This window comes from Melanotaenia boesemani, chromosome 5 (assembly GCF_017639745.1).
Source record: "Melanotaenia boesemani isolate fMelBoe1 chromosome 5, fMelBoe1.pri, whole genome shotgun sequence".
Classification (NCBI taxonomy): domain Eukaryota; kingdom Metazoa; phylum Chordata; class Actinopteri; order Atheriniformes; family Melanotaeniidae; genus Melanotaenia; species Melanotaenia boesemani.
In genome coordinates this window covers 20,605,261-20,630,189 of record NC_055686.1, presented here as the reverse complement: position 1 = coordinate 20,630,189, position 24,929 = coordinate 20,605,261, and the positions used below count along the sequence as shown (strand labels likewise).

At 37.6% G+C, this 24,929-nt stretch overlaps 2 protein-coding genes across 4 annotated transcripts; one reads left to right on the top strand and one right to left on the bottom strand.

The window, feature by feature from the left end:
* Positions 1 to 151: 151 nt before the first annotated feature.
* Positions 152 to 7,981, bottom strand: tp53 (tumor protein p53). The gene is given in 11 exon segments (XM_041984661.1): positions 152 to 1,304; positions 1,965 to 2,029; positions 2,116 to 2,207; positions 2,287 to 2,411; positions 4,807 to 4,916; positions 5,017 to 5,129; positions 5,267 to 5,441; positions 6,655 to 6,825; positions 6,995 to 7,067; positions 7,179 to 7,260; positions 7,841 to 7,981. Coding segments are annotated over 10 exon segments (1,092 nt in total). The 5' UTR covers positions 7,250 to 7,260; positions 7,841 to 7,981; the 3' UTR covers positions 152 to 1,207.
* Positions 5,932 to 24,897, top strand: LOC121639437 (solute carrier family 2, facilitated glucose transporter member 4-like). Of its 3 annotated transcripts, none has more exons than XM_041984659.1 (11): positions 5,932 to 5,983; positions 16,523 to 16,618; positions 17,675 to 17,835; positions 20,565 to 20,689; positions 20,850 to 20,965; positions 21,200 to 21,362; positions 21,802 to 21,989; positions 22,157 to 22,261; positions 22,973 to 23,074; positions 23,172 to 23,375; positions 23,469 to 24,897. In XM_041984659.1, the coding sequence occupies exons 3-11, from the start codon at positions 17,789 to 17,791 to the stop codon at positions 23,685 to 23,687; spliced, it is 1,269 nt and encodes a 422-aa protein (XP_041840593.1). In that variant the 5' UTR covers positions 5,932 to 5,983; positions 16,523 to 16,618; positions 17,675 to 17,788; the 3' UTR covers positions 23,688 to 24,897. The 3 variants fall into 3 exon arrangements, with proteins under 3 accessions (XP_041840593.1, XP_041840594.1, XP_041840592.1); XM_041984660.1 differs by lacking the exon at positions 5,932 to 5,983 and adding an exon at positions 8,491 to 8,546; XM_041984658.1 differs by lacking the exon at positions 5,932 to 5,983 and adding an exon at positions 14,555 to 14,809.
* Positions 24,898 to 24,929: the final 32 nt, after the last annotated feature.

The following is a 24,929-nucleotide window of genomic DNA, read 5'->3' as shown; positions in this document are numbered from 1 at the left end:
CCACATGTAAACACATTTGAATAGCATCACAAGGTTCCATTCATCTCCAGACTGTATACACAGCTGATGTTTTGCATTCATATCCCAAATATGTAAATCATTTTTTGTATTTACATATATATATATATATATATATAACAGAACACAAGAGCCCTTTATATATACTTTTATTTAAGCTTAAAGCTTAATTTAAAAATTAAGTACAAAATTAGTACAAAAAGTATACATGAAAATAGAAACATAAGCTTCTCATATAAAACTAACTTCCCATAATACATAAAAGAAACACAAAAAATGCCTCAACATGTTGTAATTTATAAACAATGGTCTCAGTGGTCGCATCCAACCCAAGTGCTGACTTGACAGGTCTGCAGAAAGAAACATTAAATCAGCTTCAACAATTAATTCCAAATGATTTTGAGATTGAAACAAGTGGGGCTCCTAAAGGATTTAAAGACAACAAATCAAAATATTACTGTTAAATTAGCCATCATTTTATACCAAGATCCAACTTATGTTTAGGGTGAACCAGTCAACCACTATGAAATCAGCCATTAAAACCACTAAAATAAGAAAAATAACAGATGTTCCTGATAACCATAACAATGTAAAAACAATAATGCTTTATGCTGATGATTAATATAAAAAAAATACAATTTACAATTTTCTGATTACAACAGTGCCTTGCACATTTATACTTCAGTTCTTTTTCTTGGGTATATTTGATTTCGTGAGCTTTAAACCGACAAAAATCAGACATAAAACAAAAAAATATCCTGACATGGTATAAAAATGAGGGATTCTTTGGGAAGCGGCAGATACAGCAAAATAAAAGGTCAACGTGTTTCAAGTTTTTCAATTTGGACTTGGCAGTGGTTTGTTACTTTCAGCAAGATGTATGAAAAAATAAGTTTCTGAAGTCCTAACCAATAACGTGAACATACAGCGTAAAACCGAATAATGAACAGGTCAAGTGAGTTCTCAGGCAACTTTTAACACTGACCCCGCCTACTTCTGCTCTGATGCAAATTGTAAACTTCTAATAGTCTCACGGGAGCGGAACGTCGCTTGCTAACACTATGAACTGCCATCCTTTGCATTATCTACATAAACTTTATTGGCAATAATACAGTAAATCATCTGTGTACAGTCGCATCATTATAAAAAGGCAAAATAAAAAAACCCGTCTGAATTTGTGACTTGGCCTTTAGTCTGTGTCACTCCTGTCCTCTCCTTGGAGGAGTCGCTTTCCTGCAGAAGGCAGTGGCATCTCCGCTTTCACAGGTGCTTTGGGCGTATCCTTACTAGAAAGATACAGTAGGAGAAAAGTCTAAAAATCATGTTTCAAATACAGACGGAACATCAAATGTTGTCCTCAAACACAACACAATGTGTTACAAAACTAAACCCAAATCAACTGACAAATGTTTCACTTTTGTTGCTTCATACAAAAAATATTTTTCATTGGAAAAATACTCCAATAAACAAACTGACTTTCACTGCAGGCAACATGTTAATTGGGTTATGAAGGTCCAATATCCAATATTTCTGTGTTTAGTACGTACAGTATCAGTCAAATGTTTTTATAAACCTACTAATTCAAATAGTGTGCCCAACCTTGAGTGGTCCTGCATTGACAAAAGTCATATTTCTTTGGATGACCTGCATTAACAGTATGTTTTACCATCATGCAGAGACCTCTAGTGACATGTCGAGAGAAATGCAACTCAACTGGAACATCACATTTTTGGGCTTCCACGGATCATAAAGACCAAACTTTTTTTTTTTTAAATAAATCAATCAGTTCTGCTCCTTCCTTCTTCCACTCTGTGGTTGCCTTCCTAGTGTATTTTAACATAACTGATCAATAAAGTTAGCACTTTAATTTGGTAACAGTCTGAAGACAATGTAAAAAAAATTAATAGGAGGGGTTTTGGGGAGGAATTACACCAGAGACCTCTTACCTATTTGCAATTTCGAAAGCTGTTTTAATTTTCTTTAACATCTCATAAAGTTCTCGGTCCCAAACCTGCAGCAGAAATCAATGTTGGTCAAACAGCCTGAATTTAAACGGTAAACACATCCACCAGTGCAGCTCCTGATAAATGCACTTACTTGCAGAGTGTAAGGTGGTTTGTCCTCTTCCTCTGCACTAGAGGCGGACTTTGACTTCTTTGTAGAAGATGTGTCAGGAGCAGGGTTGCTTTCTAACAAAAGAGAAGTTATTAAAGAAAATGAAAGCAAGCACAAAAAAATCCAGGAGACTGTGAAACATCATGAACATACTTCTTTTTTTGATTGGCTTGGTGCCACTTTGGAGTTTGCCCTTATTCTCCTCCTCAGTTTTACGGTCCCTGCCAGGACATGCACAGACACGGACTTCGAAGCACCTTCGGCCCAAAACCTGTCCCCTAGAGTAGCAAATGAAAAAAGCATGAAGGTGATAAGGCTTCGACAAATGCTATTAGGGCTGCAGCTATTCATCATTTTAATATGAATGAATGGTGAATGGGTGAATGTGATGTATAATGTAAAGCGCTTTGGGTATCATCCCAGGTACAGTAAAGCACTATATAAATACAGACCATTTACCATTTAATAAATTGTTAATCTGCCACTGTAATCAGTTACTCAGATAAGATCTTCCCTTTTCTTTGAAGATCTTGTGACTGAAATGCAACCAAACAGTAACTGTACAAAAGTCAGTTAACAGATGTGCCAAATAAATAAATAAATACAATTGGAAATTTAAAACATTGAGTATTTCAATAAGCAGACTATACTTAGACTAAACTTACAGAAATCTGAGATAAGGACCACAAACAGAGCCCAGAATGATCGTTCTAAGAGTCTTTAACCCCGTCCTTGACCGCACAACAGCGCGCACGAGTGTTCATTGAGAGTACAGAGCATATTAGCGTTAACACATAAGGCCCGTTACTGATGGAGGAATAGTGAAGGACTGTATGAATGGAGTTGCTAAAATAATTCTAGACGGTAAACAAAGTGAAGAACTCATGGGGGAAATAAAGCAAATACCCATGTCAGCTTCAACAATAGCACAAAGAATTTAAATATAAGCAGGTGATGTGCTGTCACAACTGGAAGCATCCTTCAGAGTGCACCATGCACAGACTTAGCAGATGGCAAATCAACTGATAATAGTGATAATGCCCAACTTTTGGTGTATGTAAGATTTTATGATGCAGAGATAAAGAGATGCTGAAACAGAGAGGGATGAGTCTGCAGTCTGTGGACCCCAGCACTACAGATGGACACCCTCCATGATGGGAAGAGAAGGAAGCTCGTATAAAAGCAGATCATCAAAACCTCGCCTCATACCACTGCCTTCTCCACCATCCCTGATCTGTGCTCTGTGCTGTCAGAAGAATATGCTGATGACATGAACAAAGCAATAAAACTCTCACAGCATCTTCAGCCCATCAAGCCTACCTTCTGAGAGAATTTGTCAGACGCCTAAGCAAAGGAGAGTTCTGCACCGTAAGACAAGACAGAGAAAAGCTTCTTGGCACAACAAACGGGTCAGTAGACAACAGTTCATGAAGTTTCTGGAGGATAAGGGAAAACTGATATTCTGGCCTTATTAATGGATGTCACACCACACCTTAATGAACTCAACTCTAAACTGCAAGGACAGAAACTCAGTGTGTGATTTGATTACAGCTGTGCATTCTTTCCAGAGGAAACTGCATATTTTCAAGACTGATCTCCAAAATGAATGCACACACTTTCTTTCAGTGAAACACCAAACGCCAGGAGAGAGAAATGTTTGGTCTTTTTTTCAGTTCATACAGAAACTTATGTTTGTGACCCGGTTCCTTTCTGGTTCAGAATTGTTCTTAAGACTATTTTTCCTGGACTTGTCAAAGTGACAATGCACATTTTAACCATCCTCGGATCTACCTACAGTAGTGAATCAACATTCTCAACAATGAACAAAATTAAAAGTAAATACAGATCCAAAGGACCAATGAGTTGTATGCCTGCTTGAGAATTGCACAGACCCTGTTCCTCCCCTAGTTCAAAATACTTGCTTTACTCATGTAGAGAGAAAGAAAAAAAAAATCTGTTTATGTATTGCCCTGTTACAGGAGTCCTTTTATCTGAGTTTTGAAGATGGCATTATTTTCTATTATTTTTCTAGTGCTGCAGTTGTTTTTAAAAAGCACTTTTATTTTCTTCTTCTTGCTTTTCAGTTTTACCAAAGATGTAATGTGATCTCTGTATGTGAATGTACAAGATAAAAAAAAAAACTGAAGTATGTTTTGAAGAGTTGTTATAAATGTTATAAAATACCTGTCTAAAAATTAACCTAAAATGCTTAATAAAATGTTGAAGTTGCCACTATATTTTCCCAATGTATCATAACTTTGTGGTTATGAACTCCGCAGACAGAGTAGAGGAATTAGACCGTCTTGAAATTTAGTTGGCAGCACAATTTATATAGCACTTTTCATAAAGCTATTTACAGTGAACCCATTATTCATACTTGGTGATGGTAAGTAAAATATGTGGCCACAGCTGCCCAGGGGCAGACTGATGGAAACGTGGTAGCTAATCTCTCCAACCACCACTGAACAAGGAGGGTGAAGTGTCTTCCCCAGGGTCACAACGTCAGACTGGGATAAAACTGGGTTCTAACCACCAACCTTCCAGTTACTGGATGACCTGCTCTACCACATGAGCCACTGCTCCAATCACATGCATTAGTTTTGTACATCAGTTCTCCATAACCAAAAGCTACACCAGACTTTCTTTACCTTCACACTTTGATAAAGGACTTACTCTGGACTTTCAAGGGTCAGGATGGTAAGGATAGGCCTGCGGTTCATGCCCCCCATGCAGGAACTGTTTCACATGAAGCTCAGGAGGATGGTCGTCATCTCTGAGCCCAACTAAAACAGCAGAAAAGAAATTAGTCTATAAAGTAACACATAGGCAGAAAATAAATTGACTCAATTGCCCTTCATTAGAATTAAATAGGGGTAGTCATACCTGCGGGGGTTCATAAGGAACAGTCACACTGTGCCTCTTGGTGTTGGAGTCCTCAAAATATTGGGCAAGCTGACTGCCCTCCACCCTTATCAAATGGCTCCGATGCTCAACGGCTGGACAAAAGACAGATTGAAGGGGGTAGGCAGGTAAATAAATAAAAGAAATATGGCTGCTTGGGTTTCAATTTGATCCCGTTTTACAACATGTTAAATACTTAAGGACAAGTCATATGTAGAAATTATTTTCTCACAGTCTTCGTTCTGGTGATGGGGACATCGTCTCACCACCTCAGCTACATGCTCCGTTTTTTTATATACAGCTGTAGCCCTGAGAATGGCGCCCTGTGGTGGCTCTTTGATGACTCGAACTTCAATCGGACTGGTTTTTGCCAGTTGGCAGTACAACTTATTAAGGAGCTCTGAAAACTGAGAACACAGGTAGAAAAACATGATCAATGCATTTACCCAAGCTGTGTAAATGTAAGGACTTAAAAACTAGCAAAAAAAGCCTTTACACACCATCAAAACTTTGATCAGAATTCTTAAACTACAAAAGGTTTTAATGAATAAAAATGTTATAGTTCCCTTTCATCAATGATAATTTATTTATTTGTTAATATACCTCACTTTTTGACCTCATTACCTTCCCCTTCTGCTCTAAAGTCTGTGCAGGAACATGTCCCGTCATGTCAGAGCCCTGCTTTACAACTATACTGCACCTTTCCTACAGACCAGAGCACCAGTTGCAGGAGGCGGGTGTTTCAGGGCAGACCACCCTAACCTCAACCAAACTGGCCAACCATAGGGCTCCGCTGGATGAGTCACCGTGGAAAAATATAAAATCATTGGCTCTTTGAGTGCAATGACTGACTCTGGAACTTAAAATTTAACAAATCGTCACAATGAATGAGAATGCGTGAATGCCACCACAAGCTATACGAAGACTGGACTTATAATGCAAATTCAAGGTAAGATGTGTATTTTTATGTTATTGCTACTTGTAAAAGTGTTACACTTTAAATGCTTTGGATGAATGTAGGACATTAAAAACCTAAGTTTACTTTACTTAGACCAATTTAATTTCAAACCGGATACCTTTTAAGTAAAGTAAATGTTTATTTATACAACATCTTTCAAGATAAAAATCACAAAGTGCTTAACGATAAAACAGAACACAAAATAACACACAGAGAACAGAACATTTAATTCAGTTTAGATAAATTTAACTTTATCCAGTGAATAAAAAACAATTGCTGAAACTGCTGAAAAATAACTTTATGAATGGAAAAATTATAAATTGATACCACAGATACAGGCAGCTGCTGAAATAAGCCTCAACTCAGACTAGGAGGTACACATAAGCTTTTTATCATGTTTGGTTGCAGAATAATCTGCTCTCAGTTTTTGTCGCAACATTTTTTTAATTATCATAAAAACGTATTTATTTGTACACAGCGGGCATTTCCTTCTGGACAGGGAGAAGATGTTGGTTCATTTCAACTTGTTGAGAAAAAGACTATACACAACCTGGTAGCACCAAAACCCTCCCTAATACAATAACACAACCAGCTATCTTGAAATATGCCAACAAATATGTATGAATGCAAAGTTTAAGGAGGGTAGATCAACAAAAACTTACTGTCGAAGTCACCGACTTGGCTGTACCAGACTTCTGAAAACGGAGTTCGAAGCCAAATTCCCCTGGATAATCAGAGGTCACTGGAACCGTGGAGGATGGGGGGTTAACCACATCTGCAGTTGTCACCGCCTCACTTCCCAACTCAAAAATTTTGTCATCAAATTTGAGCTCCTGGTTATTCAAGAAATGTAAAAAGAGAGGAAGGAACCAGTGTCATTATTTAAATAAATAAAGAAATGCTGCAATCATTATAAACATTAGGAAATGATTAAAAAGACTTGCTACTGTTGTAATCGAGTTTGAAGAACGTTTTATTACAAGACACAAACTTAATCCTTACCGACAAATCCATGTGTTCTTCTGGCCACGGGTCCTGGTTGGGAGAATGCAAGGTAGACAGCTCGGGTGTCATCCTGGAAAAATAAAAATAAAATAAAATTAAGAAAAATATATTTTAAAAAAAGCTGTTCTTTATCAAGTGTAACACAACCTTTTTTATTATTCGTTTTCAAAGTTTTACTTACACGCTGTTCCAGAGATCACTGAAAGTGTCCTGGCTAAGGGGCAAACTCTCGTAAACCTGCTCTTCCATCATTTCTCTCCAGGTTTTACAGAGGGGAAATGAGGAAGAGCAAAGTTTCACAAATGCTCTGGGAACAAACAAAGTGAGGACATTTATTAATCAATTGAAGTAGATATAATTTTTATTAAAATCAACATTTGACACCTACCCTAATTTTATTTATCAAAATTTCTAAAACCCCTGACAATATTTAAAGCGAGCATGATTAATCCTGTTTTCAGTACCAACCCCCCCTCCCCCCCCCTTTTTTCCCCCACATAGCAGACAGTAATATAAATGGCCAGACAATCTTTACCTTTAAGAAGCCTTAAAGTAATAAACTTGAATCCTATGATAAATTACGCAAGCTGAAATGGAGTTAAAGTCGACAACTATGTTTAAAACATGCGGTGTGTCAAGTTTAGCAGATTAATCTGTTAAAACTGGATGCTGACAAACAGGAAATGGCCTCAAAATGAGTAGGCCTGAAGACCTGCTAAGTACACTTTTAATCCATTACGTTAAAAAATTTATATACATATATAATTGGAACGTTTCTATACAGTTTCAAGGTAAACACAAAATGAGTATCAAGTACTCAAAAAGCACAAAACGCCTTACAACCTGCCAACGTTAGCCGTCGTCCATTTTCTATCGAATAGGTGAAATACGCCAATTGAATGAAGCTATAAGTCGTTCGCCAAACCAACAGCTAAAACATCAATTCGACAAAAATAATATAAATCTATTGTTGCATGGTTTACACAATGAAATTACAACTCTACCAAATGTATATGTGCAACAATCCCAACTCGATTTTATGTTTTGCCTTTGCTAGCAAGCGTTCAATTAGCTTAATAAGCTAATAACGTTAGCGCGACGTTAAATCGACTGACTCGCGGAAGCTAGTTAAACTGCTGCAAAACTTTACTTATCGTAAAGGAGAAAATTTGCCATGTGAGAGTTACTTTAATGTGAGAGACCGCTGTCGCCAAACAAGTATTTTAAACGTTCAGCTATAATTATACAAAAGAGCTGACTCACATAATTCTGCAGAACAGCTGAGTTGAAACAGTCGAAAAGCCAAAATATTTTTAGCTAGGCTGAGCACGTTGTTTGGGGATTTCCAGAGAATAGAGGGGGGAGGGGCGGGATTTATTTGCAATGTACGGTCCAATCAGAGAACGAGATGCTCTGAGGTCACAAACACTACGCAACACGCTGCATTAAAAATCGTAGGAAATATTACACTCGGGAAAGATTATCCTTGGACCTTTATCCTTTTGATACGTTTTAATATAATATCAGTATTTAACCCCTTCGGGAATAAGTAAGTTTTCTACTTTTAGTTTTGACATTTTTTAATTAACACAAAAGGAATGTAGACCAGCACAGGCTAATATGTGAATATTAGTTAATCTTGTCCGTTATTAATTTCAAACTAATCTTTTTGTTAAAATATTTTAAATTACGTTGTTCTTTTAAAAAAGTATTTATTTATTTTATCAAGGTTTAAGTATTTGCAGGATGGATTTTTAACATTTATTTGGAGAAAGAATGCTGTTTAGGTTCAGCAAATGGTATTTACATTCAAAGGTTAAAGGCTTCTCCTGTTGCACCAAATGTGAGCAAAAAATACATGGTCATGATGCATTTAAGTGGATGTAGTTTCATAACAAGCAAAACATGTTTTTTATGCATAAATTTTTATTTGGCCACACACTGAGTTAGCTGAGGATTGATGATAGTTAGAAATTTAGTTTAGATATGCAAAACTGTTTAAATTAACACAGTTTTAAACAAGACCTATAGCATTTTTGTTGTGTTACATGAGATGCATTACAATGTAGTTAGCTGAAAACACTTGGCAGCAGTATTTCCAGTAAAGCTGTAGCAGCTAAATAGTTTTTTTCTGATGAATTAAGCCACAATTCTTTCTTTATCCAGTTAGGTCAGAAGTTATCTCTGAAAGGGTCTCTCAAGTGAGCAGGGTCATTGTCTCACTCAAGGACAGTTGGGGATGCATTCCTCTTGTAGGATCTGGTCATGTTGCTTCTTATGCAACATACATAGTTTTATACCAAACCAGAGTTTAACCTTGGCTTGATTCACACTCCAAAACTGAAAATTTTATATATATATATTTTGTCTCAACAGGTTGGATGATGCTGCCTGAATGATGCCGCCTGTCATTAAATGCTCCAATGATAAGATATGATTCCTTAACCTTGGCGCCTGGACCTGTAGAAAAACTACACCTGTGTTGGGCCATTTTTGCCATAGTGCATCTTGTCATGGAGTGTCAACCGGTGTCACATCCAAATAGTCCTCTCTGAATATTTGTTCTCATCCATCCCTCAGAGTGCATTGCAGTTACTGGTGCCACTTTGGGGATCTGTGGCTGTTTGACCTTTGAATGAATGTGCTCATGGAGCCAGTGAGTCCTCTCTGAACTTGTTCCAGTCACACTGCACATAGATACAATATCGAAGAGATACAAACCATTATTGTATTCTTGTAATGTTGTTGTGTAAAATTGAACTTATCCATGTTGTCTGATTTAATATTTGCTTAATTTGTGCATGCTATAAGTATGGACAAGAAGTAGTGAGATTTAAAACTCTTCCAGTGGTTATCAAACTTAAACTTCAGACTATATTTTAGTGTAAGTAGCCTGTATTGTTTGCTTCAAACTGGTATGTTGCCAGCTTAGATTAAAGGATTGTTTTAAGGTTTTTCATGCTTTTTACAAGTAGTATTTATATTTAAGGACCAAATCTTCTCACTAGTGAAAGATCATATTATTAAAGAACAAAACAAAAACAATTGAGCTTATTTATTTTATTCCTATCTTTACAGTCAAGATAATATAGACAGGAGCTCCTCTTTCCCATATAAGGGATAGTTAGTGTTATCACCGCTTGCTTTGCTGTGTTAACTTAAAAGAATAGCACAACATTTTGGGAAGTCTGTTTATTTGTTTTCTTGTTGAAAGGTAAGGTTTATGTCACTCAGTAAATGAGAAGCTACAGCTAGAAGCTAGTTAGCTTAGCTTTGCTTCAAAATAGACTGGGGAAAAGCCTGCATAATGCACAAGTCTAATGCCAAAAAAATAAAAAAATAAATAACAATGCCAGCAACTGTTCTGTAAAGTTAATTGAGGTTCATCAGCTTGAGAACATGTGGCATGTCCTGATTGGAAGGGAATTTAGTGTTATCCTGCACAAAGTGCCCTTCAATGGTTAGATTCCAAAACCATTTACAATTTAATTTATTGAAGAAATATATTTTTAATATCTAAGCTTTGGATTGTTGAATGAATTGTGTTTATTGACCAAAACATATTAATATTGTTAGTGAATAAATGAAGATCACAATCATTCAGAACTGGGGTTCCAACACATTTTAATTAATAAATTGTCACAGATTGATATTTGGTTAAGAGAATTTTACACAGTTCTTAGCTATCTGGATATCCCTCTCCTGTCACTTTCAGCAAACAGGGATCTGCAGTATAACTAAGCAAACCATAAATCCCAGCGTGACCCTATGAATGAATGAAGCTTTTATTATCATTGCATGGTGTACAATGCAACAAAGTTCAAGCGATGTGTTTACAGCTTAATGAAACACCAAAAAAGACAAGGAAAAAAGTATGTGACAAATAAATAAATAAATGTGGAGGTAAATTATGTGTACACAAGTACAGTAAAGTATCTTTAATACAGTTTAAAATGTTTTACTAAAATATTTATAAGAATTAAAATTACATTTAAAAAAGTTAAACGCTTGACAATATGGCAAGATTAAATTAAATCAAGTTATGACAACAGTTATGCAGATTGTTATTGCATTGACGTAGACGCTGCTATCTATGTCTCTGTGACTGTACTATGTCTACCGCTCTGAGGAAGAAGCTGTTCTGCCGTCTTTTTGTACAGGTTTTGGAAGTTCTGTCTGAGTCTGTCTGAGGGAAAATAACTTATAGAAATCACTTATAAATAACTAGCATGGTTTGCATGAAGAGGTCAGAATGGAGAGCAGGGACAGACATCCAGATCCTAGACCTGGAATGTAGGTTTAAGACTTGTCTTGACTTCCTTCAGTGCTGCTGTTAATTACTGCCAAGGTGGAGGTCATGTATTTAGTGGCATTGGTTTATCTGTCTGTCTGTCTGTTAGCAACAAAACTCAAAAACTTGTTGACGGATTTTGATTACACTTTCAGGAAATCTCACAAATGGAATATGGAACAAGTGATTAGGTTTTGGGGCTGATCCTGATCACCATCTGGATCCAGGATTTTTTTTAAGGATTCTTTACTGTGGGTAGATAGGGGTAATTTGTTCTATTCTATTCTATTCTATTCTATTCTATTCTACAGCCATTTAGCAGACGCTTTTATCCAAAGCGACTTACATTTGAGAGTAAGAACAACACAAAAATGCTTGGCGGAAGTCAGCGCTCTCTGAGTGCTTCTAGTTGTGTATTTACTCATGAGCTATGTATTAAATGTACTTGGTTAAGGTTAAGACAATCTCATGGTTAGGTATTAAAATACATAATGTAATATTTATTTAAGCAAGTTTTGATTTTGTATATTCCACTTTGTGATGGCGAGGCATCTACTGGCTATTGTGTTAAAAATCCAGTACTTCTAAAAGTGATGCTTTGGAGTACTCCTGACCAATTGTCAGATGGGGTGTGGAAACAGGTTGGTTTTCTACTTTTCCCCCTGAGTACAGCTTGGCAACAGAGTGTACTTACACACAAAAAACTAGCATTATGGAGTCTGCTGAGTGACATCAGCATCACTGGTTAGAAAAATCAGTTCTGCAATGATGCCTTGCCCTTTCATTCATAGTCCATTTGTCCTCTGTTACTACATCCCTATGCCAGCTCAAAAGCACACTGGAGATGGATCAACTTTTACCTCTCAAGCTGCCTGTTCATACTCATATATGACACCGATGTCCAATAAGCATGCATCAGTCCCAGCTTGAAAGGTATGAGGCCCTGTGAATGATATGTTTAATGGCAAAATTATTATTCTTTGTAATTCTATATTGTAAGATATTATTTAACTAGTGAAGTATGTGCCCACACAGTCTTATAATGTAGTGATGAAACCTTCCCCATCTTTGAGTCTCAATCAATCGTTCTGGGACACTTTTTGTTTTCATACTGTAACATACTAATATGTATCATGCTAATATGTTGCTAGTCAATCTAACTAATTGCTTCTGACGTATTACAGAACATTTTCACTCTTATCTCTGTCCCAGTGTTAAAGAATCATATTGCTGCCAAATTTACATTCAAAAGGAGCATGCATCATCCATTCATTTATTTTTTAAAGATATAAGGCTCTGAACTCTCCAGGTGTTTATAGTATTACCAAAAAGATGCAACATCCCAAATGGTTTAGGTGTCCATGTATATTCTTAAAGTGAAATTATTAGTAATCCTAATATATCAGCCTTTTTCTCAGGTCACTTTATTTCTTGCCAATTAGAATAACCATTAAAACAAAACACATCAATGATAACTATATTGTATAAACAATAAGCTTTTGATCATATGGCCTACAATTTTTTCCTTGGGGAAAACTGGACTAACGATGCAGTTTGGTGTGAATGTGTGATACATACAGTTCAACAACTGCCACCCATCACCCGACTCAGTGTGCTGTAGCATGATTTTGAACTAGCTGACCCCATTTTGCTTGTTACACACACACATACACTTCTTATATATAGGTTATGGCAAGGAGGAAGATTATTTACACATACTGTTTCTTTGCATCACTAGACAGCTGCCACATTGTGTCTGTGGTGGTGTGACTTGGTGGTCAGACACACAGCAGCACACATTAACTGCATTCCCACTTTGGAGAGAATTCAGGTTATATTTTATGCCAAGAAATAGCTGAACTGGTATTTTAGGTTAAAAAAAATCATTACAGAAGACCAGGTGTATGTACTTATGTGTCTGTCAGTGTTCTTGGCTCTCTCTGTATGAATTCATATGATATCTTCTGGACTGTCAAGTCTTTCCGCCCCTGGTTGCACACATGGACTCTCAAACTATGTTGGAAGGGGCTCTGCGCCACTGCTCTGATGGTGTTAAGTTTCTCTGCATTTAGTCAAGAGTCACACATGACTCTGCTTGGGGCCCTGGCTTTGGATGAAAGGTGTCAGGTTCTCCTTCTGTTTCGCAATGTGGGCAGCAAAAGAAAAAAAGCAAAGGCGGCGAGCTCCAAGGAGCGAGTGGCGTCAGGTGGGGGGGTGTGCCTGCAAGGGGGCAGGTCTGAATATATTTACTGAGATGTAGAGCAGATATCTGTCTACAGATCTCCTGTCACATGTAACTCTCCCACAACACACCCCCTTCAATGCCAAAAACCCAACGGTTGTTGGACCACTAAACTTACCCTGACCACACCCCCACTGCTAACTCAGGTGACACAGCCCAAATTTAGGATCCACCTGTTGCCTGCTGCTGCAGGGGGCGAGGATTAAGCTTTGTTTTATGCAACAGAGAGGGAAAAGGGGGATGTTGTGGAACAGGAGGTGAGGCGGTGGGTGGGGGATGAGCTGAAGTGTGTGACCTCTTTGGCATGTGATCTGAAATAGAAAGGGATTTAAGACTTTTGGGGAGACAGACAATGGCAACCAGCGTGATAAAGACAAGCCCCTCTTTGCAGCACATGAAAAATGTTGACTCATGATTCTGGACTGACATGAGTTGATACCAAACACCTGTGAGGCCTTAAGCACGAATCTTTAATAGCTTTTGATATAAGAAAAAGTGTATATCCAAAACTGAAATGATGTGACTCCTAGTAAATTACAGATCATACATCTTGTGAAGAAAAAAAAAACAAAACAAAACAAAACTTTGGAGTCTTTTTTGAGTCACTCTCCAAAAAAAGCCAGAGACCATTAACTTAGCTCATAAATGTGAGTCTTGGAACTAAACTGAGTTCTCTTCAAAGAACTGAATTTGCTCATTGGGCCTCAAAACTGATATATATCTACTTATGTTAGGGAAAATATTAAATATGATCACACCTCTCATTGGTTCATCTCCTACACTCCTTGATAACCAGATATTTCTTTTGTATCACCCAGACTCCCCCTTAACATTTGCTTTCCCCTTCAGCCAATGATAGTTAAGGTCAAGACAGTTTCCTGCTTGCGTCTCGACCTCTGTCGCCGGATTTCAAGATCAGTAACAGCGCCCTCCCCACTTCCCAAACTTTTCCTACGTATCCAAGAGGCGTGCACGTGGGTGTCACTCTATTCCCGCTGGACGGACAACACAAATTTCTCCACCATCACGCACCAGACTTCTCACTTTAGCTTTGCCTTTTGGATTTAAAAGATCTCTTCGGGTTTTTTTTTTTGTTTTTTTTTTGTTTTGTTTTTTGTTTTTGTTTTTTTGTTTTTGTTTTTTTGTTTTGTTTTTTTTACTGCCAAAGCGCACGGTGTTAAAAGTTCCATTCGGCAACAGACGCAACTGTCACCAAGTGCCACCGGGTGCTTGAGCTGTCAAAATCATGCCTGCCGGGTTTCAGCAACTTGGAGGGGAGGTAATTTTTACATATCTGCTTGTTTTATGGACACAAATATAAACGTAAGGATGCTTGTGTTGCAGGAAAAGTTGTTACTGTTTGGCTTAGACTGTGCGCATTTTAATAGGAGGAGTTTACGCACGGATTTATCTGTGGTGCGCTCTTGCAGAAATGGCATGCTTTTTATGCAGAACAGTAGTTAGTCCGATGGTCAACAGAAATGAGTCAAAAGTCATTGACTGAAAAAAAAATATTAGTATTAATATGATCTAAATTTGTTGAAATTTCCGATGACATTAAATTTGTCATCTGAAATCCTGCTATCTTAGTTCAATCAAACATCTAAGTTTACACATCAGTTAAAGCTCAGTATTGTGCAGCTATCTTTACACATCTAGTCCAACTGGTTCTAAACACTGCCAGATATTTTGAAGAATAATTTCTGTCGTGTTGATATGAGCGAGGTTTTAAGTTATATCACTCTGATTGTGGATTATTATTGCTTTCTGAGATCTTGTAACATAATAGTTATCTGTGTTTTCTGTGATCGCAGAGAGGCAACAATCCCTGGACTTTATTGTCATAATTTGTACGGTTTCATACAAGAATAAATAAATAAAAGGATTCCATAAAGGGACCTTTCACTAGAAAACTACAAGTGGGAAATTTGTATAAATCAGACTGCACAAGACTATAACAATGGGGTCCCTTGATGTATCAGGTAACCTAAAGCTGGTACAGAATGATTTGTAATTATTGATATAAGTCAATGTTGTGGTGTAATAAAGCATGACTGCTGCTCATTTTGTTTCGACCCTTCTTTGAAGAAACCTACATTCACAAATACACCCTCTTCATTTTGTTTTTTGGAAAACTGAACAGCGTTGGCAATCACAAGAAGCAGCATTACTGATTTTTTTTAAACCTCTGTCAAACTTTGGTAAATTTATCAGTTTAGAAGAGTTTTATCTGAATTTGCTCAAAGTGAGACACAATTTACATTTTCACCTGTTTACTTTTTCACTAAAAATGTAATAAGATATAGATAAAAGCCAAAATTTCACCAGCACCCCTTTTTTAGACTAGGCCCACATTACCAAGACATCAACTTTCCATGGTGCCATGTTGTTACCATGATGACTCTGGAGATCTTTGTTTATCCAGCAGCTCTTTAGAAACTTAATTAGGTCAAAGCTTGTGGACTCAAAACCACAAACACATGAAAATAACAATAAAATCAGGTTTGCAGTTTTAATGGGATCAGACTTTTAGAACTTGACAAGTCATTCGTCACTTATAAAGGGGCTCTTTGTGGAAATGTAAGCTTGGTGGGAGGGCAGGACCTTAATTTCCCCAAGGTCATCTTATTTGTCACTGTGGAGACAGGTGCCTGTGGTCTGATGGGAAATTAGAGGGAAGCTAAAGTTCAGGCGAGTAGCCAGTGAAGTCATGAACAGCACTAAAGGGATTGTCTCTCCTCAGGATCAAAGTTATATATAGTTGATGTCAGTCAAGCAGTTATTAGAGTGTGTGTGTGTATGTGTGTGTGTGAGTGAGTGAGTGCATGTGTTAAAACTAACCGTAGTTATACACTTAAGGTCTAATTATTTGCTATTGTTACAGAGTAATGAAAAACCCTTCTAGGCATGAATCGCCAGTTATGGAATATCATGGTCATCAATATGTTGTTCACCTGCTTGTGCATATTTTTTATGTGTGTTTTAATGCCAGACGGTGACTGGAACCCTTGCTCTCTCAGTCTTCACTGCAGTTCTGGGATCTCTTACATTTGGATACAACATTGGAGTCATCAATGCACCTCAGAAGGTAAAAACCAAGCAAAATTCAAGCATGATGTAAAGACTTAGCCATAATATTCTATGCCAGTACCAAAGAGGTGGTAGCTTGTAGTGCTGATAAGAGGTTAGCAGTGGTAAATAGCTACATAGCAACTGAACTGTCCATGTTTTACCATTATTCATTCTGCAGCACATTGTTGTTGCAAGATTCAAGGCCCATCCAGAAGGTGTTTTGTTACCATGACGGCTCTGCGTTTTTCTTCTACATTGTTTTCTGAAATTTGATGTTGGTATGTTTGACCCCAAAACAAGGTGTCATGCTGTAATGTGAAATTTAGAAAACAAACATTAAAGAGGGAAACAGTGCCAAATACGTGTTAAGCTGAAAGCAACTGAAGTAAAATAGATAAATGCAGGAGAATTAAAAAGGAATCATTTTGGTGAAAAACCTAGTTGTGCCATATATAGATGGATGTATGTGGTTCTTAAAAGACCAGCTTGCTCTAGACATAAAATGGGTTGCTGCTCATATTGCAGTCACATCTGGTGTTCCAGTGTAATGGCATGCTTGCAAACTAAGTGGGAAAATGTGTCTAAAATAATTCATGAGTCTATATGCATTGCACGTGAGCTAAATGCTTTCATTTTATCTTAACAACAGAGTTGCTTAGAGTGTATGAATAGTTAAGAGTTTATAAGAGGGATGCATGGACAGGAGAGTCACGTTCAGGTCTGGCTGCTGGTTTTCAGGAATCGTTTGATTAACTTGGTTTACTGCAAACAGACAGAGCTGCTCAAACTCTGCTTTTGGGATTTTCAACCTGCTTTGTTGACAATAACAATATACTTGTTTTATCAAAAGCTTACTGAATACTAGCTATATTTGATTTACTAAATACGTTTCAGCCACATATATTAGTCATTGCTCATGCAGTAAGCTTACATTCATGCATGCTGAAGGCATACATTTATTTCTCTCTGCTACTGTGTTGTTAAGGCCTTTGCATTTATAGCAATTGGCTTTCAGTCCTGAGCACACTATGTACTAACTTAATTACCACAACTTATCTTTGCAATTTCTCAGATCATTGAGGAGGACTACAATGCTACATGGACGCAACGATATGGAGAGCCCATCCCCACAGGGACCCTCACCTCTCTCTGGTCATTGTCCGTAGCCATCTTCTCCATTGGAGGCATGCTCTCCTCATTCTGTGTTGGTTTCATCTCTGAGTGGTTGGGCAGGTAGGCGAATTTTAAGATGCAACACACTCAAGTTATTTATTTGGTTGCTTTATGTGTCTTGAATAGAGCCTGAACCAAAACTACTACCCAAAAATACTTTCACATTAGCAGTAGGTCTCAGCTAATTCATGTTATATTTATTGCAAGTTAAGGCTTTCACATGTTTAGGTGATTGCATGGATTAATGTGGTACTTTAAGTAAAGCATCTACCTGTCCATCTGTTTTCTATACCCACTTAATTCAATTCAGGGTTGCAGAGCAAAGCATAAAAAAGGAAAATCAAACAAAAGAAAATCACTAGTTCATCTTCAATACCAATATATGGGTACATAAAGAGATCAAAGGTTTGTCTAAAGTCTTTTATTAAATAAAAGGAAAAAAACAAAATGAAACTGAAAAGTGGTATTGGTATAGTGTGGTATGGGAAGGATTCAGGTGCAAATAAAGTTCATGGGAGGTGTTTGCATCACAATTCTAGTTTAATATATATAAAAAAAAAACGAACAATCTAAACAAAGTTTTATGTTCTATATCTAATCAAAACGTAATTTCCTTTGCTATCTTAAGCCAGTTGGATTACTTCAGTCTTTAGCCATGATGCATCAGTGTCATTTTGTTATATATCCAAAATGGATTTTTACATCTTGTGTCAGTCATTCAGAGGAACATCGTCCGGGTTGATTATTGTCGACCCAGTTTCCCGCTGCAACCAGATCTTGGATGCAAACTGGACCTCAGCCTGCAGCTTCCAGTGAGGATGAAAGGAGAGCTTAACAGAGCTGGCAGCTCTGGGTCAAGAGGGGTGTTGAGGAGTCTGTAGTGGGGGTGTGAGGGTCCATCGTGGGTGCATTAAGAACACAGTCTTCCTAAAAAAGCAGCTGTCACTGGCACTGCTGTGACCTCTGAGGTCAAAGTGTAAATGCAACTCAAGTTTCATGTGAAAACAGATGTTTCTTTAAAAGTGGTCTCATTGTTTGATGAGTAAACTAAGCTGACGCTGGGAAATCTTCTAAAAATGTTAATAATGTTTCTGGAATTTGGCTCAATCTTTAGCCTTATGCAGATAAAGTGCAGAGGGGCAATGGAAAGTGTCTTTAGGTCATTTCAAATATCAGGTTAACATTTGTACACCATGTGATCATTTTCTGACATCACAACTAGAAATCAGCCCCACTCTGAAATGTGCCACACAGGAAAAAAGAGAAGTGTGAAACCACCACAGAATTATAGAGTGAAGCAGGATTTAACCCGTTAGGCCCGACCCATGAAAAAATGGTAAGAAAAGTCAATTTCTTGAAATATGAGGTCTTTATTTGGCCCTTTAACAAAATGTAGCAACAAAATGTGTGTGTGTGTGTGGGGGGGGGGGGGGGGGGGTATCTACCATTAATTACCATGTGATATATTAAAAATATTATAATATGGTTTTCTGCTTCTGGGTATCTATTAGTGGACAGAAGACAAGTATCACATTGTGTTTAACAGGATTTTGAGCAAAGTTTATACCATAAATTAAAGCAAAATGTCTCAGAAACTGTATGTGACAAATATGTCACGTTGGGCTCTTATGAGTTAAAGGCCATATATGCATAGCATTTTTGTTTATGTAAAGCTATTTTCTCTCACATGGGACAGCAAATTATTTCCCAAAACTTTAGTCTAATCTAGTCCTTCATCATAAACAACAGCACTTTCAAAAACGTTGAGATGTGTGAATGCAAATAAAAACATAATGCAAAGAATTGCAACGCTGATAAACCACTATTTTATTTACCATGCACAGAGATAACACATCAAATACTCTAAGAGAAACATTTTACTGTTTTATAAAATACATCAGCTTATCTTGACTTTGATCCAACACATTATTAACATACAAGGGCGTTCGCATAGTTCACCTCAGTCTCTTGTGTGTGTGAGAGGAGAAGCTTCATGTGCATCACAAGCCATAATAGTGTAGTGAACGTTCATCAGGTTTTTTCTTTTACCTTTATATTGGCTCAGGTTAAGAGAATGTTGCATGCTCAAATGAAACCATGAACCTGGAAGGGAAGTTATATGGACTCTTTAAACTTTTCTGAATATTCGCATATCTATTATATTTTTTTAATAGGCTACATGATGTCCATTAATAAAAAGAAAATAAGTATATTGTAGATTTTAGAGCCAAGTAGATTGACAAAGAAGGTCGAACTTATGTACTTATTGGTCAAATAGGGTCTATATTCCTTTCTCAGTAATCTATGCTGAGGCTGTGGCTTCAAAGTCATAATCACATTAATTTATTCATTTTAGTCGTTTACAATGTGAATTTGGCATATTAAAGTTTAACTGGGTGTTATTTATTGTTTGCTGATCCTCTCTAAGTCTTATCTGTATATTCTACAATGAATGAAGAAGTATAAGAAGAACTGGAAGTAGTTTTGCTGATGATTGAGAGGGTATGCACTGTCAGTGTTTCTGTATGATACTGCCCTCTGGAGGCTGAGAAATGGTGTTTCTACACAATCTACATTTAGAATATGTAGCTGAGGAAATAACAAAAACAAACAATTCTTGCTTTGTCATGTAACTAAAACAACCATCTCTACCTTTCATAAACTTGTATACTCTTTCATGGAGAAAGGTTTGTCTGGATCATGTAAAGTAAGAATCAGACTGAGGATATCTCAACTGTGAGCAGCAAAACTACAAAGATGCTTCTCTTCTTCCTGCTTGTTTCTTCCAGGAGGAAAGCCATGCTCATAAACAACATGTCAGCATTTATTGGTGGAAGTCTGATGGGAATGTCCAAGCTTTGTCGCTCCTTTGAAATGATGATCCTTGGGCGTTTTGTCATTGGTGCTTACTGTGGTGAGTCATCCACTGCTCTGTGCCCTTTTTCTGTTCTTTTTCTGTCCTATGATGTTTTTATCAGAATAAATGTCATCTTTTTTTTCTCATAGCATTCTTGTTGGTCATCTAGTTTATTATTATTATTATTATTATTATTATTGTCTTTTCCTCTGCACAGGGTTAGCATCTGGCTTGACACCCATGTACGTGGGTGAGATAGCACCAACAAGTCTTCGAGGGGCTCTGGGCACGCTGCACCAACTGGCTATCGTTACTGGCATTCTTATAGCACAGGTATAGTGCTGTAGGTATAGTAAGGCAGCATATTCTTAGCTTCTTGGCTTAACCTCTTTACTTCAATTCACCAAGAACTAGACTCTCGAAGCCTTGCAGTTTTTTTCTTGGGTTGAATTCGTTAACTAGGAAGCAGTTGATGTTCCCATCTGTCACATTATTATTATTTTTTAATTTAATGTGATTATTCTTTAAAACCTTGCACTCTTGAACTTGTTTCCTCACCTCACACAGATCCTTGGGCTGGAGTCATTGCTCGGCAGTGAGCACTTGTGGCCTGTTCTGCTGGGTTTAACTGTTGTGCCAACCGTACTCCAGATGGGTCTGTTGCCCTTCTGCCCTGAGAGCCCTCGATTCCTCTACATAGTGCGCTCTCAGGAGCACCATGCCAAGAGTGGTGAGTGCATCTAGAGTGGGTCACTTTTAATGTAACCAGGATTTTATGTTATTATACGATTTTACACTTGCAGATGAGGGTTTCTTATTAGAGGAGAAAACTCAAGATGAAGGGAGGGTCTTCTGAAACCATATGTTGAGCTGCAGTATGGGAAAATTACAACTACGTGGAATCTTTCATCATTATTCATTCATCTCTTGTAACTTTATTACAACTGCCACAAGAATGAAGCACAAAAAGATTTTTTTCTTTAGTCACTTCAGATGGCATTTCACTGATCAAGGTTGAGATACTAAGTGTACACTTTTATGTTGTGGAGAACTACCCCCTTAATTCCTTTAATTTATCCAAGAAATATCTATTAACTCAATTCTAACCTGTAGACAAAAGTAACTTTATTTCATGGATTAAAATTGCATGGATTTTTTTCTTTGTATAGGTTTGAGGAGGTTAACGGGTCGGCAGGAGGTGGGCGACATGCTGGCAGAAATGAAGGAGGAAAAAAGGAGGATGGACATGGAGAGGAAGGTGTCCATCCCCGAACTCTTCCGTTCCCCTCTTTACCGCCAGTCCATCATCATCTCCATCTTGCTGCAGCTCTCCCAGCAGCTCTCTGGGGTCAATGCAGTAAGTCTGTTTTTACTGTGATTTACTAATGTTTATTAATCTCCAACAATATTATAGCTTTCTTTACATTTGGCACCACAGTGGCATCAGCTTATGTGATCTTCCAAAACTAGGAATTACTTGAGTGCCATATTGGCCTAACCTAAATCTGTTTAACCCTGTTGCAGATTTTCTACTACTCTACTAGTATCTTCATGAAAGCGGGAGTCCAGAGTCCAGTCTATGCCACCATAGGAGCTGGAGTAGTAAACTGTGCCTTCACCGTGGTCTCGGTGAGCAATCCCACCAACAGGCCTTTATCTTGGCCTTTTACACCTTTCCTCTCAAGAGAATCTGTATATCACATATATCATATATCACAGTAAAGGCTACATTCCTACTATGACCTACATGGACTCAATCAGTGCGTCTCCATTACTGTTTAACGCTGTTATCAGAGAGCAAACAAGATAAGATGAGGTGGTCACTCTGTGTCATGTGCCCGTCTATCAAAATGCTCCTTCACGCAAGTGGGCCAAGTTTAGTTTGTCAAGTTAAGAAGTGTTAGTGTCATAATGCTACTAGCCTGAGTTTTAGGTCTATTTGCTGGTCTACCACTTGGATGAACATAAATGAATTGTAGCCAATTTTGTTCTAATGAATTTGTCAAAAAAAAAAAAAGTTTTTTCATTTTTTGACCCAATTTTTTAAAAATGGTGTTAATCCTTTCGGTTTCAGTTGTAGTTGTCATTGGGGGCTAACTAGCTATTGCTAGCAAGCTAGCACATTATACTTTGAATGTAAATATGGTAAACATAATTTCCATTTGTGACTCTATAGAACCTCATAACCTCAAAGAGCTGCTAGCATGTGTGCAAATCTTTTTATGTTTTAGAAATAATCAGATTTGACAAAGTGATGGCTTAACTAAAGTAAATATGTATAATTTTGCTGCTACTGTGGATAACAGTTTATCTGTTGCCCCATATTTCTCACATGGACAGCTTTTCCTAGTGGAGAGGATAGGTCGAAGGACACTTCATATGTTGGGACTAGGAGGAATGTGCATTTGTGCCATCATCATGACCATGGCTTTGGCTTTACTTGTGAGTAACTCAAGGATTGGAGTGCACTGCACTACTGTGGGTACTTAATCTACCAGTCTCAACAATCTTCTGACTACTCTTTACTTTCAATTGGCAGGACAGCGTTCCTTGGATGAGCTACATCAGCATGCTAGCCATCTTTGGTTTTGTGGCCTTCTTTGAAGTGGGCCCAGGTCCCATTCCCTGGTTCTTTGTAGCAGAGTTGTTTTCTCAAGGTCCCAGGCCAGCTGCCATGGCTGTAGCAGGGTTTTCCAACTGGACTGCAAACTTCATTATTGGCATGGGCTTCCAATATATAGCAGTGAGTACCTTCAAAACATAATGAGAAGCCCACAAATCAGATTTTTTTTTTTTTTTTTTTTTGTATTTATTCCACCTTTTTATTTCTCCTCAGGAACTTTGTGGGCCATATGTCTTCCTGATCTTTGCAGTACTTCTCCTCTTCTTCCTCATTTTCACATTCTTCCGAGTGCCAGAGACCCGGGGCAAGACCTTCGACCAGATTGCAGCAAACTTTAATCAGCACTCAGCGGGAGGCATGATGGATATGGACATGGACCTGGACAAACCCAGCACGGAGCTCGACTATTTGGGGGAGGACAACATCAACTGAAGAGGTCCTTTCAAAAATAAAACTAAATCGAACAAAACTGGAATTGAGTACAACTTCAGAGGAACTTCGTATAAGGGCCCCTACTCTAAACTTATTTCTTACATCTACTGAATTCATATTAATTGTGGTGCCAAAGCAGTGTTGCGTGTGACAATTTAGGTGTTTTGGAATCGTCCTTGGCTGGTACCACTGTAGTACAAGAGTAATGGTTACAAATTTTGTCTTGACAAAGGCTTCAAATCTAAGGGTTAAAGACTGACCATTGTACTTGAACAATATGGACTGTTGAGGCACTGACTGCTGCTGTAGTAGGATGTTATTCCATGCTTATGCACTTGGAAGTATTGATGGATAGCAGAGGAGACACTTTGGAATTCCTGCACTTTAACAAAGACATCCAAAGTTTTCCAAGTTTGGGGATAAATAAAGAAGTTGATGCAACTTGCCCAGCTTCACTTAAGTTGGGAACACAAATTATTTTGACAATATTTAACTTTAGAGAAATAGGTCCTTAAATATCAAAAAGGTCCAACAAAATGTTAAACACACAAAATTGGCACTGTGTAGTTTAAAGTGCAGTGTTTATTTGTTTTAGAATCAGGTCTCTTTTTAGATCAAGACATGTATCTGTACAGGCAGAGCTGTTAAATTTGTAGAATCACATCTATGCTTTGAAATTAAGGACCTAATTAATAAGCCAGCTGTCTAGTGAACTACAACTGATCATTTGGACAGAAAATAATGTTTTTACTGCCAAACTGATCTTCCAGTTGTGTTCCCCTGGGTGTTAAAGTGCATTTCTGATGAGAAACTCGAGGCACAATCTGCAGAAATGCCATTTTTTAAAGAAACCACTTTGGTATGTCATGTAAATAGTGTCTGAAAATGTTAAGGTATGAGGGTCGGAAAGTTTTATTTCTTCATGCACTCCAGCTGGTGTTTGGTTTTGTAAGAAGCCCAGTATGTTAGGGCGAGATGTGCAATTATACAGGCTGCATATAGATTTTGTAGCTGAATTTTATAATCATACAAGTTTGTATTTTCTTTGTCATTTGTCATGTTTGACAGATTTGTGTTGATTGTTCAGTGAACCTGTAATTTGATGCTGTGGTCATACAAATGCTGTAAATAATTTTGCTGTAAACACTCACAGGGCTTCAGTTAATTTGTAGCAAAAGATGGGGTTTGGTCCAATCCTAAAAAACAAATATGGTCCAAAACTTATTCCTCTATTCTGAACTC

Excerpts from the sequence above, each read along its gene's own strand:
- LOC121639437 (XM_041984658.1), top strand. The coding sequence starts at position 14,777 with ATGCCTGCCGGGTTTCAGCAACTTGGAGGGGAG. Across the intron at positions 17,836-20,564 it reads ATCTCTGAGTGGTTGGGCAG|GAGGAAAGCCATGCTCATAA; the intron begins GTAGGCGAATTT and ends TGTTTCTTCCAG. Across the intron at positions 22,262-22,972 it reads GTGCCTTCACCGTGGTCTCG|CTTTTCCTAGTGGAGAGGAT; the intron begins GTGAGCAATCCC and ends TCACATGGACAG.